Genomic DNA, 20301 nt, shown 5'->3' on the forward strand with positions numbered 1-20301 from the left:
TGGTAAAAAATCTTCATGCAAAGTCAGTACTAAAATGCGAGTTTATCCATACAGCTCACCCTGGGATTGCATGTTTGATTTCAGGATTCTCAGCTCATTGAAAACATGGTTTTCTGTTTGAGATTTTTTAGTTTGTATTATTTTGATAGCAAGTATTTGGGAAGAGGGCTTACACTATCAGCTCCTTTGGTTGCATATCAAATGCTTGAAGAGACTGTGTGGCCTTGCTCGTTTCATCTTTCTTTCATACCAAAAGTTCGTGCTTATTATCGGTGAAAGTAGAAGCTTATTGAGCATGGATGCAGGTGTCGGCATCATAGTAAACGTTTATGGCCCTGCGTGTACATATTTTCTTCAATTCAATGTATCTCACGTGACTTCAAGCAGTTGTACACTGGGTACATAGAATATGACATTGAAGAAGAATATGTACATGCAGTGCAGATTGCCAGTGCAAAATGATTTCCTTTCAAAAATATGCAAAACAAAAACTGAACAATGTCAAAGGAGAGGAAAACATGTTCATTTCAGTCACTTGGTTACTAAAGCAAATGAATCAGGTACGACCTCCTCATCTGACAGAAGTAAATAATACTTTTACACCAACTGAATCAATGTATAGTCTTGCTGCATTTCAAGGTGGCAGACTTGTGCATCGATGCTGTAGTTTGAGTCTATTACATATTTCTGTGTAATGATTTTTATGTGAAGAATCCTTGACGCTGTTGGGTTGCGCTGGATATGACCCACCCCAAGCTGTCCATGGACTCCATAGACGTCATAGGGCAATCGTTGCCCTGCTATGCGATGAATCTGTTCCTGCTATTTGGGCCATGACATTGGCTCAGATGCTTCAGACTCTTCTGTGGCCCACAAGGACCTGTATCTAATCAGCTCTGAACAAGCCAAACTTCTTGTACAACTGCTCCTTTAGTGACCTGATGCTTGGGTTCCACCAACACGCCGCAGTAGATCACCCCCATACAGCTGTACAATGGGTTTTGTCCATAAGCATTAAGGGCGAACCTTTATCTTGGACTTCTCATTATATCTTACTTGGTTCTCCTATCATGGAGATGGAGTGGGACATTGTTCCCCTTGCTGGTAATTTGCTCCTGAATGAAAGGGAATGATATGTTATCTTCACCAGCTACACTCCATGAAAAAGGGAGAAGGTTACCACCCTTCCTAAACAACATATGTAACTAAAATTCTGTTAAAGAAACAGGATTAAATACAATAATGACCGGTACCTAAAAAAACACTGAAATTCCAGACAGAGGAACTTGGTGACCACAAACAGATATTCAGTAATTTAAACATCCCTCTTCACAGCCACAATCCACTTCAAGACCCTCAATCTAATTTTGAGCCCTCAGACTGCCTTAATCATTGACTACCTCCAAAATGCGATCAAAACAAACATTTCATGAAAGACCTCCCAAAAAAATTTTCTTCATTGTGTAATTTACAATTCATCCATTTAGCTGATGCTTTGTTTCAAAGCAACTTTTATGTCAAGGTACTTACAAATATTTACCCATTTATACAGCTGGGTAATTCTACTGGAGCAACTTAGGGTAAAGTAGTACCTTGCTCGAGGGTACTACGGCTGGACAGGAGATTTGAGCCTGCAACCTTGGGTCCAAAGGCAGCAGTTCTAACCACTACAGTACCAGCTGTCCTTGTGCTCTGCTATATACGGACAAGGGAGAGCAATAAAAAAGCATAAAGAACTCAGAAAACATTGTAGAGGAAACAAAAAAAAAATAGTTTCCCATCAAGTCCTGGTAAAACTCAACAGGGGCAAATACTTCATCATCATGCTATGAGCTAATTTTAACTTTTACCTCCCAATTCTCACTCCCTAAGGTCAACTCCCATCTCATCAACCCTCAGCCTTCATACTATCGAGCAGGATGCAGCAACAGCACTGAATATCCTTCATATGGTGCAGCCATAATTCTGCCTCACGCCTGTGATTTTAACACCTAAAACAAAACACTTTGGTGTAAAAGGAGGATCCCATTGAAACACAGAATGGACAGCTTAGCGAGCTCGCAATGTGCTTCATGGGGTCTGTACACAAGGCCAGAGTGAAAACTCAGATGTGAGGCTATCAAAGGGCCATGTTCTCTGGGATGTTGCAGACCTTGCTCCCAATGCTGATACTGGATTTTCGTCAGCATCCTCATCCGTTTTCTTTGACTCTTAAAGCTCCACAGCTGACGCGGGAGCACGGCTATCCTGGTCATTAACGATTTAATGTCCGTGATTTAATGGAGTTGCCCTGTTAGAAGGGAAGATTACTTTTTACACTTCAGTCTTCACTTTGATACTCTCAGCCAGTCGGAAGCCCTCAGTTTTTCGCACCTGCCTTACATATTCTTTGTACAGCTGTGTGTGGTATCTCATAGACACCAATGGAGAAAACCTGCAAAAAATATAATTATATACCCAAGCATGTTTAAAAATAAAAAAGAAAAACAAAATGATCATGCAGCGTGTTCAGTCCTGGTCACCATCTGCTTGTTTGAGTTCCATCTGAACAATTCCTCAAGCTGCCTTGACCGACATGTTTAATGAATAAAACAAAGTTTGCCAATAACATTTAACATTTGTACTTTTTGGATGAGTTAGCAGAATGTTTTAAGCTAAAAAGTATGTTCCATAGGCTATTTGTGCATTTCATCTTATCCTGGCTGGAGTGCCATATCTCCATGAAGAATTCCTTGAGAATAACCGATGAATAAACAAAAATAAGATAAAAGGTGGACCTAATACGATAAAGATAATTTTTTACACGCTCACACAAACACAAATATTTGGGAAGTTCAGACTGAGATCAGAACTTTGAGCTGCTCCCCCCCCGCCGCGCGTCCAGTTCTTCTTCGCTTCGGTTTTAGTGGAGCGCACGGCTTACCGCTGCCCCCTACCGGCCCGGACACAGAACAACATGAGCATAACTAAACTTTGTGAGAGAATAAAGTGTAATATAGCGCCCGATATGAACATTTTCGTGATGTTTTTGCTCTGAAAACCTCGTGTGCTGAGGCCCACGACTTGCACAGCACGTTTCAGGACGAGTCCAATATGGAGGTATGAGGCATCGCAGGACATAGTGCGAACGCGATTATTTAAATCACTGCCTCCTCGTGCCGTGGAGTGCGCAGCTGAAGGAGCGGCGCGCTAGATAAGCCGTGAACGCGCACTAAGTGCTCAGCTTATGTTCTTCAATCCAGTTTCCTGTGTCCTCAAGTCCTGGCCCAAAGCGCGTTTCTCAGACCTTTATTGGGGCTGCAAACCCTTGCAGGAGGAGCGGCGCTGGCCAAAGCGCTGGCTCGCCATCAAAGCGCTCCCTCCGCCGGAAGTGGGCGCCTTTTCCCCCCTCGCGCGCTCACTCTGACTTGCGCAGTGCCCGCGAGGCTGTACTCGCAGTCGGGAGGCGCACGGAGCTCTTTCACGCAGCACTTGGATGGCGCTGGACGTGCCGCAGTGAGGGCGCGGCGTGGGGGGATTCGTGCGGAACTCGGCGGACGGAAAGGGCGCTGCGGACACACCGCTTTCCCATGGTTTTTTAAACGCGCGGGGAGGTGCTTCGGAAAAACTTTTCGCAAACTTTCCCCATAAGTTTTAGTTTATTTTTAAATAGTTGTAGTAATTATTAGTTAGACGCCAAGCAGCCGGCTCTGTATAAATTTTTTTTTTTTTTTTTCTCCTCTTAAAAAAAGAATGAGTTCCCATGCGAAGCTCGCGCTGGGATGCGTGCTCCTCCTCGTCCTCGCTCTGCTCTCCGCGCTGCCGCGCGGCACTCTGGCCGCGATGGACGAGTGCGTGGACGCGGCCAACAATCCGCAGCGCTGCCTGCCCGAGTTCGTCAACGCCGCCTTCAACGTGACCGTGGTGGCCACCAACACCTGCGGCTCCCCGCCCGAGGAGTACTGCGTTCAGACCGGCGTGACCGGCGTCACCAAGTCGTGCCACATCTGCGACGCGCGGGACCCGCGGCTGCACCACAGCGCCGTGTTCCTCACCGACTACAACAACCAGGCGGACACGACGTGGTGGCAGAGCCAGACCATGTTAGCGGGCATCCAGTACCCGAACTCGGTGAACCTCACCCTGCACCTCGGTAAGACGCCGGGCGGGGGCTGCCCGCCCATCCGTCCGTCCGTCCTCCTCCTCCGACCGACCTCCACCTCCTCTTTCCGCACGCACGGCTCAACCTCCCTATTTCCCGATATATGATAAATATAAACAGCTCGTCTGTCTTGTAATGATGGTGAATAAATACGTACACAAGTGTGTGTGTTTCCAAGTTCCCGAGGCCCCTCGTCAACTTCTCTCGCCTCCTTCATCACATCCATTTCCTGTCGGATGTGTTTTGTCCTGCGAGCTGCTGCTCGGCAAACTCGCTCTCTTTCCTAACTTTTTTTTTTTTTTTTTCCCTCCCCTCCTTTTTTATTTTCTTCCTCCTCCTCTTGCCTGCAACTTTCGAGTGTGTGTGTGTGAGCGGGGTGTGTGGGCGCCGAGGTGCCCAGCAGCGGTGCGGACTCTAATGGCGGAGCGGCCGCTCGCGGCGAGGCCTCCTCCTGGCTGCAGTCAGACGGACCTTCGCTCTGTGCGGCTCTTCCAGAAACTCGCTCCCCAAACCACCTGTGGCCTGTGCACGTGCTGCTGCGTTCACTCATTCATTCGAACAGCTCGTGCAGCGAACACACCTGCCGGTGGGGAGGAGGGGCACCTGGTATGCTGCATAGTGGTTGGACCCAAAGGTCACAGGTTCGAGTCCCACCTCCAGCTGAGCACCCTTGAACAAGGTCCCTACCCTAAAATCACGCCAGTAAAATTATAAGGCTGTTTAAATGGGCTTGTTTGGAGAAAAGTGTCAGCTGAACGAATAAACGTGATGTAAATGTGTCCGTTTTGTCTTGAAGTGGTGCGTGTTGGGGGGTTGATGTTTTTTGGGCCACCAGGTGGTGTAGTGGTCGGTGATCTTGCGCTCGAAGGAGGCAGCTCTAAATCGCAGCTCCTGCTGTAGTGCCGTTGATCAAGGTGCTTCCACTCGGTTGATAGTCGGAATGCCCTGCTGTGTAAATGGGGAAGACCGCTGTAAAGCTGATCTGCACTGTAAGATGCCTTAGCCAAATAATATGGATGGGTGTGTTTCGGCGGAGCACTTCTCGTCATTGCGCCGAACCAACAGCTGCCACTATTCTTCGATTAGATGTTTACGCTTTCGTTATTTTCTGGTGGATCTCAGTCCGTCCTTGCGGGGAAAAAATTAGACTTTTGCCCCACTGCTGCAACTCTAAACTGATCATGTAAACTTTACAGGCTGTTGCCTAACAAAAATCATTATAAAGGAATACTATCATGATTTCTCTGGATATTAATAATATGTTGACTGTGTAGGCTGAAGTGCGACCTCGCTGATCTGTTGTATAGTCTGCTACTGCTAAGTTCATCATAAATTGGTTTTCTTTTGTGCTCCGTAGGGCTTTCCAAAGTTTAATTATTTCAGTAACGGGTTCCTCACAACCCACAGTAGTGACGTTGATCGATTGCTGACGTTTGAATGTCCTGTTATGTCTTCTACCATGGTAGTCTCTCTACATCCTCTAAAGGAGGTTACCTCCTCTTTGCCGAAGCAACGGATACGTGAAGAAACGTTATATGTGTGAAACAGTTTTTGAGTTGAGAAAAACATTGATATTTAAATAATGATTCTTAAAGATCATATATAATATCTCCAAAGACTAAGTTACCTGGTCCTGTTCACAAATCGGTTGCAATGGACAAATTATCACTGTAAGGGTACATGTGAGGGTAAGTGAGACGAGGTTGTAATTGCAATTTAGTTTTTACATGAGACGGAAGGCAGCTGCGTGGAAACACTTTAAAGGGAAGAAATGCAACTTGCACGTTGGATGTGGGCCTCTAGCGTATCATCATGGTTTCCTTGCCATTGTTGAAACATGGCGGCACTGTGATGCAGGACAGTTGCGTCCGTCCGTTGTTAATTTGACTTTCCGAAGCTGTCGGCGAAGGTCTCTCTCCATTTGGCAGCTCTCAGACGTTCCTAGTCCGTTTATTACGGTATAGTGTTGCTAATCTGCAAGTTTACACTTTGCCATCTCTTCTCACAGTTTATGGTAATGTTGCAACAAATTTCCAGGGGGAAACTTATATAGACTAATTTTTCTGTTCACACATTTTTTGTTGCTTCTTGATTTTCTTGCACGTGTGTATTTTGCAGAAAGTACTAATTGGAAAAGTGTGATGTGCGTAGAAGTATTAATATATCACTTTGCTTTGGTCTGGTGTGGGCAATTGATGGGGGGGTTGAAAGTTCCTGAGTACTTACATTTTTATGTTTTTGGTTCTGATTTCTATTGCTTTACATTGTAGTTTTCTGAAATGGACTGTAGCAGGGAAAGGAACAAGTTTTCACTTGCTTCAAGAATTTATATTTTACGTGTTTGAGATCTTAGATTATGAACTGAGCTGCAGAGATATACAGCAGCTTATTTTTACACATAAATGATAACCCAGTTGAACCCGAGTTCTCCAGTGCAAGCCTCAGTGGAATCTCAGGTGAAACGATTGCAGGTAAATGTATGCTGGGTGTTTGTTAAAATAACTTGTGGTCAAAGCATCAGCACCCCAATACCTATAGGACTTGATCATCTCCTACACCCCTAAAGAGGTCCATATTCTAAAGTCCGTACATTCTTGGTTTGGGTTTGACGTGGTAGAATGATGTCCCTGTGTCCCTCAGAACTGCTGAATTCTTCCCAGCCAAGAAGGGTCTCAGACTCTCTTCTGATCTTCTAACAGCTACATAAACCTGCATCAAACCATTTGTCGTGATTATCGTCACATTTATCTGTCTCAATTCTGTGAACAGATATTTTTGCCAGGAGAAACTGACAAGACTAAGAGATTGTGCTTCAGTCATCGCATGTGTGTACGTGAAGCTTGTCTTTTGTGAAATGGACTTTTGCATTGCTCTGAGTTGTCAGTCACAGGTGAAAGGTCTAAGTTTTCAAAATTAAAATTGTGATCTATTGCTTTATTGCTTTAATGCTTTAATCTTGCACTATTCTTACATGCAGGGATATTTTACCAGCAAACATGGTTGGGTCTTTTTTTTTTCTTTCCCTGCTGAAAGGGAGAATTGCACTTACATTCACAGTGTCATTTTAAAGGTCAGCCAAGGGAATACTGTCTGGGCAATTGAATCTTAAATACAGCAGTGTGTTCAGTTGGTTTGACCTTAAATTACCCTTGTTAGTATTTTCTTTAGTGAGCTCTTAAAGCTGGCTGGAATACAAGTCAAAAGGCTGTGCTTTTAGTTAACATATTCAGTATGTACCCTTGCAGTGGCCTACTGACTAGTAGCCTGGTTAACATGATCAGTAGATGCATCTGTTATTGTGTACGTGCAACATTCTTTTTCGCTCGGATGTTTGTCGCTTTGGAGAATAGCGTTTGCTAAATGAATAAATGTAAATAATATTCTGTCGTATCCTGCAGCCACACTATTGCACTCCTCTACCTTTGGTGGTTTCATATGCCCAAAATCAAAAGCTTTATGCCTTCTCTGTTCTGGATCCAGTTGGTAGAATAATCTCCCACTCACTCAGAACTGCTGAGTCCTTCTCTCAACACTGAAGAAGCATCTCAAAATGCATCTGTTTCTGACCCGCTTCTCTGCTCAACTCCTATGTGCTCCATAATCTTTCACTGCATTGTCTGTTAAAATACAAAAATGGCCCGCTGTCAGTTCTGTATGCAGCTACCTATCTACTGTATGGTGGTGATAAAAATGGTGGTAGTGGTTTAATTGATTGATTGTATTTTGAGAACTGTGTGTCTGCACCTGTATTTCTGCGTTGACGTGGAATGCACTTTTGTGTGCTCCGAGTTGTACGTCGCTTTGGAGAAAAGCGTCCGCTATACGAATGAATTCAATACCTTCTCAAACAAAATAACTTGTCGAGCTTTTCGGTTGCTCTTGCGTGGAGTGAAATAGTAGGAATGTGCCTTTCTGCCTGTGGGAGAATTATTTTTCTGACCCCGTCTTTAGGTTTTTGTCAGAGAGAACTAAAAAGAAGTGACACCACATGGCACACAACGCAAAGAAAATGCAAGGGGCAGGACAACAAATGACCTACAAAAAAAATCCTTGTGTGCTTTGTGTTTACTTATCCTGCCATGCAGACTAATCAGTTTACATCCCGGTTTCATGTCCTTGGGTCCAATGAATGGGGTCCCCCTTTGAGTGCCTGCTCAGTGTTGGTGGACTCAGCTGTAGATAGGCACCCAAGTGGAGACAACTTGTACACACAGACCTCTTAAAATGCTAAAAGCGGAACAAGTACTTGCACAGCCTGTAAAGACCCTGTAAAAAGTAGGAACCCTCAATCCCATGTGTATCAAATAGAACACCGCGCATCAGCCGTTGTTTAGGTTTTCGAGGTAATCTGCTTATTCAGACATGTCTTTGTATTTACTAAATTATGTTAATTATTGTGGTTGAAGGTCAGAACTGCCTGATTCCCATCTAGTTAGGTGGTGTCTGAAGGGGTGTCATTTTTCCACGGCGGTAAATTTGCTTTTCCCCAGGGTTATTGGAGTATTGTGTTGGCTGAAGCAAAGAGCAGGTTCTTGTCAAGGCCTCTTGGACATGTGGAGTCATCATCGCCATCGTAAAAGTTAATTTGGTGAGGCCTTTAAATATTACCAGGTAGCTAGGTGTAATATGGCATATGTTAGTTTACCTGCAGTGCAAGGTTAATGTGTGTAGATTTTGTGCCATTCTTCTGCAATCTTCTGAATGAGTGAGCATGCCGATTATGGCCTTCTGGTTAACCTGCAAGGTTACGGTTTCTTAAGCCTAACATGGGAGGTTCTTCTAAAACTAATTAACTTGTAAGTGATAAGATCAAATAAATTCAATAAGTTCCCTTATTATTGTTTAACTTCCTTTCAGACATTATTCCTAGATCTAGATCTGAAATTGTTTTCATCAAGACTTTAAGAACTATAGTTTGATTCTTTTGAACAGGATTAGTTGTATTTGTTTGATTCTGCGCTGTTATGGTTTCATTTGCGAAATGGAGCCATATCTCATGAATGAAATTACAACAGCCTATTTTTGTGCCTTATTGTCCCCAGTTTCACTCTTAGGATAATTTAGTTTTTGTTTTAAATTTTTCACGTTCCGAAATTTCCCTTATCTTAATAATCAAGACAAACATCCTTATTGTATCTGACCTGTCAAAACACTGGACGAAGTCTCTAATAAAGGATATTCTGATGGAGTTGTTATAGTGACTGAATTGCTTTGCCTCCCTCCTTGAGCAAAATAAGGTGTGTGTCGCCAGCCGATTTGGATTTAGGGTTAGGTGTAAATGTGATCCACATTTTCCTTCCATTTAGCTTCTGATTTCATGCAGTATGGCCAGTGTGGTACATGGATTTACCCTTGTGGTACTCGTGAGCTTTTTGTGCTTTAACAGGGGTTTGTGTAAGACCATAGGCTTAAGTGATCATAAACAGTTCAGCAGGGGCTAAAGACTTTGAGGGCCCCTGTGGGGAAGTATTTTGTGTTTTTTGTGTGACCACAGTATGAAAAGAAGCAGTGGGAGGAGGCCTGGGAGGAGTCATCTTTTTCAAGAAGACCCGGATTACAACCCACCATTGCCTGACACGAGGATCCCTGCTCTTTCCCAAGCAGCATCAAAGACCACGATACGAGTGCCCAGCTGCTACAAATTATACCAAACCGAAAAGGGGGGAAAAAGAAGCAAGGAAAAGACCTATTGTTAAGTGCTGAAAGGTATGATCTCAGCTCAGGAAGCATATATTTACGGAGGATGTAGCCCCCAGGTTTACAGGAGTTCAGACAGGTGTGAGATCATCCAGAAGTCCAAAAAAAAGAAAAAAAAACGCACTGCTTGGTTTGTAAATGAAGTTTATCAAAGTAGTGGTCGCAAAAGGAGCCGCATACCTCTCATAAAATTTTCTAATCCAGTTTGTCCTAGTGATGCCCCTGACCCCAGTGTAGTTTTATTTTCAGTTTACTTTTAAAAGTGCGCACAAAGTGCCTCCTGTTTATATATTCATGCAGCAACCCTCACATTTTTGTGAAGCTATGTGGCTGAAAGAATTTGTTTTACAGGCAATTGAAAAGAGGAAAAAATAATGGACGCGTGAAGCCCACGGTCACAAGTTGGGCGGACAGGCTGTATTGCGGCTGTTCAGTACAAGGTTCTCCATGCTATATAATAGGAATGTTTGTTTGACTAAGTCAACTGTAGTTGTGTATTATTTCGTGCTTGGATTATTCTTTATGTCCATGTGAAAATAAAGGCTATTGTGTGATAAAAGGAAACAATTGGAATGTGAACTGCTTTGCCTTTGTAAAACAAAGTACTGAAATGTGGAAAAAAAAGTAATAAAAATGACTACAATTTATTTAGTCAGTCATTTTAGTGCCTTGCTTTATTGTGGTGGCTGCGTGAGGCGAAATGCAACGAGATGATTGCAGAAGTCGGATCTTAGCTGGTGACTCCTATACAGGGGCCGCACGCGAAAGCAAATAAGTGAAGCACTGTAACTTAATGTAGGCTAAGTCATTTTATGCTCATGTTAAAATTTACTTAAAACCCACATATAGGACTCACAAACTTAATAATGTTCATGTGTTTTGGCCTTCTTGTACCCCGGGTTTCTTCAACAGTCCAACAGCACGAAGTTATGTAACTTTCAGTGATTTTTTTTTTTTCTTTTTTTTTTTCTCCCCTGTTTTTGATGTACTGTTCCATATTTGGTTTAAGAAAAGTTATCAGTTTTATGTGTGATGGGAAAAGTCAAATTTGAAGTTGAAATTAAAAGGAATCTCAAAGCCATGGTCATGGTGAACTAAAAAAAAATTAAGTGTTTCTTCTGCAAACTTTAACACTGTTCTCCCAGGTCTGCTTTTCCTATAAATATTTGGGTAGTGGGCAGTATGTCTGCCAGCTAGTAAGGAGATTATCTGCCTTGCATGTTTTACTCTACAGATTTTACAGCAATCAGAGTTGCTGTTCTGATTAAATGGATTTTCTTGCACTTTGAGGAAATGAAACTTTTTTTTTTTTTACATGTCTTAATCTTGCATCACCCAGTCTAGAAAACACTAAGACAATAGAATCTGTTGGTTATCATCAACATTCTTTGGGGGTTGTTCTTTTTGTCTTTGGCAACCCCCATCTTGCATGGCCCTCTGCTCCAGAACAGATGTTTATCTGGGATTCCTCAGCCTATTTCTATCCCGGTGGGAATGTCACCTGCATGAACATCTCCATTCCAAAGACTTTTCTAATAAGCAAGATCTCTGCTTACCTTGTTTCCACAACTATACATCTGCAAGGTTAAGTAGGATATCAAAATGCAGAACTCCTCATTGCTTGCCCCAAACTGTGGTAGGTAAATACAGCTGTTTTGACATGTAAATAAAGACTTCACACAGTACTTTGGGGAAAGGGGGTGGGGGGGGGGGGGGGCTGTTTAATCGCATTGCTTTAAGGTACTGCTTTTAAGTCTACACCCAGCATAATTTGCCCCCTCCCTGTTTTTAATGAAGGGAAGGGTCTTAAAGGTCCCATATCTTAATAGAGAAACACTTCACTCGATGATTAGTCCTCTGTTTATACTAATTTTATACACCAGGGCTGCTCATAGTTCTGCAAGGAAAGAACAGGTCCAGAGAGTGTAACTAGTTTTATGCTTCACTTCTTTAATTTGAGTTTATGGAAATGCTCTTTAAAGACTGATCCCTTAGTAGGTTTCAAGCATGATTTTTCGTCATGTCATTCCTAGGGAAAAAAAGGGTGAGGAACACACCCCGGGTGTAGTTCTACAGTCGATCTGCCTTGTGGCAGCCTCTTAAGTGATCCTCCTTCTCCCTGAATGTGGCTCCTGGAAGAGTTTCCAACAGTCTCTACCTGCTCTTTAACCTCCGTTGTTCCCAGTGAATGAGTGACTTTGGTATGCAGGTAGTTACCACCCTGAGCAACCCAGGCTCTTATCCTCTTGACTGCTTTGAACTCTGATACCAGTGCATTGTAACAAGTCTGAAAAGCTCCATGTACAGGGCATATGAAGACAAAAGCCTGAAAAACACTGATATAGAGGAAAGTGTATTTCCATTACTATGTTAGTGCAGTATCGTGCAAATGCCAGTTGTACAAAAACTTGGACCAGAAACAAGGCTAATGGAACTGACTGTATTGTGCATGGTGTGTTATACTTGTGATCTGAAACAGGTAGCTTTTAAAAAAAAAATCCCATGGTGGTCTTAAATATGAATATGTAGCTAACTCTGAACTTATTGTGGCAAACATTTTCTGCTAGGGGCTGGCTAGTAGTCTAGTGGTTAGAGCTGCTCCCTCTGGACCTAAAGGTCACAGGTTTGAATCCCACCCACAGCTGTGGAACCTACCCTGGAGGAAGGTGCTTACCCTAAATTGTTGTAAGTTGCTTTGGGGGGAAAAGTGCCAGTTCTGTTGCTGCAGCTTAAAGGCTTTAATAAAAGTTTGTTAAACAGCGTTATTGCGTGCCAACGACAATATTTTGGTTATTTTTCTGTTTTCAATGTCTTGGTATACATATTTGAAGGCTGAAGTTTGTAGTGATTGTTTAGTATGTGTGGTAATGAAAATGCAGAAGTGTTGGCCTGTTAGGCGGTCATGACGGAAGGAAGTGAGAGCGAGAGTTTTTGGCGCGGTGCCGTGTAACTCGGCACACTTTTAACAATTACGGAAATGAGTCGATCTGAGCCATCACTTTAGAATAAAGAACAATAATGGCCAGCGGAAAAGCACTTTTTAATGGCTCGGACTTGCCCTGCAACAGAAGCAGGCTGCGTGCTGTCGGATAGCTTGGACAAACTGGATGTTGCCGATAACAGCTCACGTAACGAATTTGTTACTCCTTCAGTGAAACGAACGGGACAAAATGGCAAATGAATTTGAATTGCGGGACTTGAGTTTTAATGCTATACAACTTTTTGTACAAAAAATAAAAATGGCTTACATGTATACAAATATTAGTATATTCACAATGAAGGCAAGCTGCCTACTCATGTTGCATTTTGGTAACCAATATTAACTGCAGCAGGATACACTATATCAAGCAATGGCCGCTTCATAGTTTTAGCCGCATTTACAGATGGCACTTGAGTTTTGAACCGGTAAAAATCAGGCGAGATTCTGACTGTCGCTTCCTTTGTGCCTCTGCAACAACAAAGGGATTTCTTCACTTTGTTGTCACATTCCTGTTCTTTTGGTGTGGACCCTGAACTTAAGTCCTCCTCCCGGTTTACTTCCAACTCATTGTGTCGGGACAAATTTTCTAAGTTGGACCCTCTAGTCGTGCGGTTCCTAGTTTTTCCGAGACACTCCCTCAGCTGTTTTATGTTACACATTCAAAGGTGCCACCTCTACCCACTATGCTGTCAGCAGCCATGCTTATTTAACAGGTCGTGTAACTGATGTGCTTTGTAGCAGAATCGACAATGTGTGCAATATATTTTGATATGATTATTTTAAAGCCCGTTAAATTTCTTAAAGTGGCAGTTTACTACCTATCAAGATCCTTATTTACTTTTTAGTGCTAAGGGTGATTGAAGAAGCTGTGGAAGTTTAACTTGGCTACCCAATGTTTTTTCTTTTTTCTTCTTTTAAACTCGCCCCCGACACCAACCGTTTTTGTAGCGGCTCTTCGAAAGAGGCGTCCTGCTATAATTTTATACAAAGTCTATTTGCTTTGCAATCTGTCCTCTCCAGTCAGTGCTGTTTACTTTGAAGATTTTGCTATAGATTCTTGCCGGTTGCAGCTAATTGAAATCCTAGATGATGGACAGTAAACCACGTCAATGCAGGATCCCGGCCTCGATGTAAGTCTGCAAGATTCCTTCCATCTTTGCTTGTACTTGCTCAGTTTTTTTTTTTTTTTTTTGCTGGGAATCAATCTTGCCTAGTTCCGTTTTGGATTTTTACTTCAGCAGAGACTCTACAAATCTGAATTAACTGATCCTTGTGGCCACCAAGTCCATGAATTGGGTGGCCCCCAACAGCTGTCTGTCAGCCTAAAGCAGGCCTGTGAAATGTCATTAGAGGAGTTCCCTCTCAGGGCTGGAGCAGTTTATGCTCTAACAGATGGGAGGTGGGGGGGTTGGGTGTTCAGGATACAAGCCAGCTGCAACAATCTGTTTTTCCATGTTTAACATAACTAATTCCTCACCCTTGGCTGCTTCACTGGCCGCCGTGGTGGGCATCAAGAGCAGCTGGCCCATTTTCCTTGGGACATTCCTTTAAAAAATAGTTGAGAGAACCAAATGACTTTAGTTTGCAGCAGAAAACACTACAGGGTGACCTGATTGATACTGTTTGGGGTTCTAAATACTTCAGTGTGGTTGGTCAAACGGTTATTACATGGCAAAGAAGCACGTGTGGGAGGAACTTGTATGGAATTTGGGAACAGTATTGTGCAAACATCCCCCCCAAAGGGTAATGGGAACCTGCAATAAACTTCCAAGCAGCACAGCTGGGCTGAGCTAGTAAGTCCGAATGAATGGGAGGGGGGAGTATTTTCTGTCTTGTTCTCACCAAGGTATCAGTAGGGATTAGTTCCAGGACAGAGCAGATAGTCTGACTCATTACTCTGAGGTCAGACCATCTGTGAAACGATTCGAAAGACTCGTAATTTGTAGAATGGTGGCTTCAGCATCTTTGAGCGTGTCCAAAAGTGTGGAAATCGTTGCAGAAGTTGCCGCCCCTGTGTTGTTACCGTAGTGTAGATCATCGTTCGAGGACATTCAGTTCTTTTTGGTTTTTCAGTTCTTTTCTGCTTTTCCATGCTCTGAGGTAAGGGTGTTCAGCTCTCTTCCTGGTGAGCCCCCCCGGATACACTGGTTTTTGAAGCACCTGAGATCTGTTGACTGGTTGAATCTCCTGACCCAAACTTGTTGGACCTAGTGCTTAATGTGGGTTTTCCACGTCTTTAAACTGATATCACCACCAGAGAAAGTGGGGGTGAAACCTTAGTGGTTCCGTTTCATCAGGGTTAGACCACAATCACTCTCATTACTAACATGTTTAAATTATACCTAACACAGTCTGTTCACACACAAACACAAATCCTCAGGTTCGTGGAATGAATGTCTCTGGAGCGTGTTACTGAAGACCTTTACTTTTGTTGGCTCTTGTGTATCTTCTGGGAAAATGTCAAGAAACTTGACTTCTGGTTTCCAGTCTCAAATAACATGGTGGACTGAAGCTTACAGATACTTCTCCTCCACTCCAGTGATATTGGTTCAGAGGGGAGAGGCTAGAGGAAGGCATCCAGTGTTTCTGCAACATGAATTCACGCTTTATACACGTTAAGGATTTTGTTAACAGAAATGAAATAACTGACACGGCTTGGGGCCTTTGTTCAAAGCAATTTACAGTGCTGGACGCTGTAAATACACACAATCATGGTGAGAACATGCAAAGCCCACACAGAGAGAACCTGCTATAAACCCATGTGCAAACCCACAACCCAGTTGCTGTAAGGTACCAGTGCTACCTGCTGTGCCCCTGCGCTGATGTCTCGGCCTGTCCGTTGTAGAAATGCAACGCGTCCTTGATGGTGAGATGATCTGAAGTGTGTCATTCAGTTAAGTGATATATATGTATCGTGAGGGTGGTGCGGTCCCCACTCTTCCTCAGGAATAACCTGTAGGATAAACGGGACTGCTGGAGGAGAAGACACTGAAGTAACCCTACTTGGGTTTTGGAGAATGTGATCTGTGTGTGCCAGCTGTTTTCTTCTCTTCCTTTAAACAAAGAATTCATCCTTTTGTCTGTCATCGAAGTGCTTTGTTAAACCTTGGTGGTTTCGTCCACGGCCACGTTACTTTACTGCCGTTTAGTGCTGCTGTACGCCTAACTTTATCTTCCCGTGCTTTGCTTACAGCTAATGTGTACTCTGTAGCGCTTACGTGATCAGATTTTTTTTTTTTTTTTTTAAATGCAAATAAGAGGGGAAATTCTGGGTTTGGTTTTGGATTTGTTTCTGGTTGACCAGTACTGTGCTGTACAGCTGTACTGTACTTATAGAACATGCCTGATGTTGATTTATATCATTGTATTGGTGACTCAAGCAGTTTGGTTGTGTGTTAAGTTCAGACAGTTCTTGTGGTTTGGATTATTTGAGGCAGTATGTAATTTGAACTTCATAAATTAAACTGTGACGTGAAGTATGAGCACATTACCAGGAGCACAATCCTTTGTCTATTCTGCTTTTCAACCCAGATCAATAAGCTCCTTTTCATGTTGAGCTTTGCAGGTTTTTTTCTGTGTTAGATCATGGTATTAAAGTGGTATTGTACTGCTAGATGCAAATTGGATCTCATGGCAACATTAGGTGCACCTTTGTAAGTTTTTGCTAAGTATCCTCAAGACGCTCAGGTCGCTACGTGTTTGCTTGGAGAAAACCGGCTCACAGACTAAACAGTAAAGTTCTAAATGAGTGGCTTGATAAAATCTATCAGGAGAACATTACGTCTGGCTTTTTGCAGGATTCAAAACCAAAATGGCTCCTGATATTTAGGTAGGAGGTGGAGGCACATCTCCTTGCTTATCTCTTTCATGGAAAGAAACCTTTGAACAGCAGCTCTTCTGATAATTATCCCCGAGATCTCAGCTCCAGCAGTTCCCTTTGTGTTTGCATTCCTCTTTATCCCTGCTTGGAATTTTGTCTCAGGGTTTTGTCGCTCACCTATGGCTTTTTTCTATACCCCCAACATGCATCCATTGCTTCTGAAGTAGATGTGTCTACTAAATTTCTACATAATCAACAAGCTGATCGCTCGGCTGTCTCTCGGGCTCTTCTTGCTGGCTTTCGGTCATTGGGATTCTCCCTATAACTATCTGACATTCAGTTAGCATCATCTGTAAAGATCCAGTCTGTTTTTGTGACAGTGTGAAGCTAGAAGCTACATGAATCATGTCCTGTGTCTGGAAGCAAGAATTGTGGTTGAGGTTTTCTGGATGTTCTAACAATCCCATAATTATACAAGTAAGATTGGCGCAATCCATATGCCGTAATGTTCTTGTGCTTATGATTATGGGGTTACTTGTATTATATAATTTTAATATTCAAAAAGCCTTGTAAAATGAAAATGTCTTTTTTGGGTTAAAATGGACATGTTGGTAAATGTACTGAGATATTTGAAAGCCATCATGAAAACCATCTGACTTAAAATTTAAAGCTGTCAAAACTTTCGTTGGGATACAGTAAGGAGTCATTAATGTGATAGTCAGTGCAAAATCTTCAGGATCATTAAATCTGTCTGTGTGTGTGTGTGTGTGTGTGTGTGTGTGTGTGTGTGTGTAGGCAGAACTAACAGCGCTTTTCAGGAATCCCTAAAAGCCTGCCTCTGGCTGTCCAAAACGGTGGAAAAAATGGTGTATGACAGACGTGCCGTATGGCAACGTATCTGAAGGCTATTAATTAGGATGATCCAGATACAGTACACATAATAGACAGTAAAAAGCAGCAAATCTGATTGAAGTTTATATTGTCAAACGACAATAGTATTAATATGATTGTTGACTTAATAGTTATCACTGGTACTCTTGAGCAAGTGTCAAGGTTGTCTAAAAAAGCCAGTTTTAAAGCATTATGAAGAGCATTTTTTTCATCAAATTGTCGTATAATTTTTTTAAAATGTAGCATTTCAGCGGACTGAAGTGAATCTTTAACATGACAAAGAAGAAATGCATAAGCGGAGATCTTCTTACAGACAGGTCCCATTAGACATGGGACATGAGACATGGGAAAGACTCCTTAAAATACCAGGCAGCACAGGCTGCTCTTCCGAGGGGGAGGGCAGGATATGTGGCTTGGCCTCGCATGAGTAACTGTTTATGCAGCTGTTTGGGTTCCACAATCCACAGTGTAACTTGTCGTCTTGCCTTAAAAATTTCAAGGAGAAATTCCATGGGAATTTTCTTATTTTTATTTCCTGTGAATATCATGGCACTGTTTATTCTATCAAAATGTTCCCATGTTTGCTTTAATCGCTTATTCTCTGGATGCTTCTCTGTATCATTACATGGAACAAATGCCATAAGGCATAAAGCTAAACAAAAAATACGTTTAAATAAATACATTGGCACATTGGGGCAGCTTGTAGCGTAGTTATTAGAGCTGCCTTTGACACAAAGGTTGTAGGTTTGAATCCCACCTCCAGCTCTAGTACCCTTGAGCAAGGTACTTACCCTCAATTGCTCCAGTAAAATTACCCAGCTGTGTAAATGGGTAAATAGTTGTAAGTAGCTTAACATTGTAAGTTGCTTTGGAGAAAAGCATCTGGTAAATGTAAGCGTGTCAAATGTCATTATTTGAAAGTGCACCCTTCATCTTGCATACTTTTTTAAAACCTGATGTACTGAGCAATACTGCAGTGGTTTTGTTTGTCTTTTGAAAGCTTAACTCAGGGACAAATACCATTGTCTTCTGGAGGTTATTTTCATTGTTTATTGTTAATGTATTTTGATTATGAGGATCGTAGCTGCGGACCGGTGTGTCACGGTTGACTTCTTGGTCCTTTTTGTTGTATAAAAATGTAAAATGTCGTGGAATTTTGACATTGCCGTGTCAAGTGTGTAAATGCCAGTCATGTCGAATTTATGAATGAGAAACCCTTCTCAATGGCCTTTACCTGGATAAATTTGGATTAGCACTGAAGTTGCAAAGGTACTGTGGAATCTCTGGATGCTGGACTCAGGCCTGGTTGTCTTTAGTCTCTTCACAGACTAGCAAATACAGGCAGTTTGCCCAGGGATTTACCACACAGTGTAAATGGACTCCATTCATTCCAGGGTTACATCTTGGTCCTTGCACTTTTGTTCTACTTCAAGTCCTGCTCCTCTTCATATGATTGACTTTAGTGAATTCCTGGCATTCTTGGGTTATATCCTTCCCTTGACCGAAAAAGGACTAAATGTCAAAGTCAAACTTTTAAAGGTTTGACACAGAGTAGGGCATGAAAAACTTGACGATGACGATGCTGCAAAGAGGCCTTGACCGTTCTGCGTCATTTGGCGATTTGAAAAATGTTTCGTTTCCTTTGCCTTTTTTTCCTCAAGCTGTTAATAGCGCCAAACGTCCAAACCCTGTACGCTGGTACTTTTTATTCTAGACACGTTACCTCATCCAAGGTCATGTGTGCTCGGTGAAGATGTTTTTGTGTTAAACAGTAGGACTTAATTAATCCTTTTGGGTTGCTGCTCCATCAGACACCATCAGTCAACGGTGCAGCTAAAATAATTTCTGTTTTGTTTTATTTGACATTTCATGATAGACATGAAATGACACTATTTTATGTTTACAAACCAAAGTAAATTTCACATTTTTACATTTTCATACAGACCAGTATGTAATTTAAGTGCAGACCTTCCTTTGTCCAAAATCACCAAAAAATTGACATTGATGTATGATTTTTTTTTTCTTGAATGCAAATAAAAGGTTATAGTGCCAGAATAGACACTAGTATTTATTTGAGATGTTATAGCCTAGTTTTATACAGTATATGCCATGAATTTTGATAGATGGAGGGCTCAGTACATTGTGCACGCTAAAGAGGCTGGATGCTGTCATCTTTAGATTTTTCTTCTGTTTGATCTGTTACGTTTAACATTTGAAAAAATGCTGTAGATTCCAAGCAAGACGATGGAGACCGCTCATATTTTAAACATAAGGGGACTGAGAGACGCGAAGCAAGCAATCAAGGAGATTCTCAGTTTTCACGTTGGGGGTCTTTTGCAAGCGTTCCTCGCCACGTATGCCTCGTGCATACATATGGGTGTATAGAGGCACAGCCGCCCCCTTCCGCTGTGACCCGGTGTTGCTCGTGGGAGGATAGTTACACAGATGTTCAGCATATCTCCAAGGCAGATGGAGAAGATTTTGCACAGAAGCGGCCATGCCCACGCATAAAAATTCAAAGCTCTCATTGTTCATCTCCCTTGAGAAGAATGCAGTGAGGTAATGGGAGAAAAGTTTAATTGGTGAGTACGCCAGACTAGGTCCTTTTCCAGGGACTGGACATTTTCGTCGTGAAATTACGACAGCCGCGACACACTCCTCGTAACCGTCCACCTTGGCTACATGCTTCCTGTAGGGAGACGGCCCCCGTCAGTGTGAACTCACGGGGCCCGGTGAGCATTCTCGGTGAGCACTCACAGAGAAAAGTGCACA

The 20301-nt window shown here is 42.5% G+C and overlaps 1 protein-coding gene across 1 annotated transcript in view; it reads left to right on the plus strand.

Moving 5' to 3' along the window:
* Positions 1-2864: 2864 nt before the first annotated feature.
* lamc1 (laminin, gamma 1) overlaps positions 2865-20301 on the plus strand; it is a 43308-nt gene continuing 25871 nt past the window's right edge. Inside the window, exon 1 of the mRNA XM_018753444.2 lies at positions 2865-4132. Coding sequence (XP_018608960.2) covers positions 3733-4132 — 400 coding nt within the window. The 5' untranslated portion in view covers positions 2865-3732. The remainder of the gene's footprint in view (positions 4133-20301) is intronic.

The sequence above is a fragment of the Scleropages formosus genome, chromosome 3 (assembly GCF_900964775.1).
Source record: "Scleropages formosus chromosome 3, fSclFor1.1, whole genome shotgun sequence".
Classification (NCBI taxonomy): domain Eukaryota; kingdom Metazoa; phylum Chordata; class Actinopteri; order Osteoglossiformes; family Osteoglossidae; genus Scleropages; species Scleropages formosus.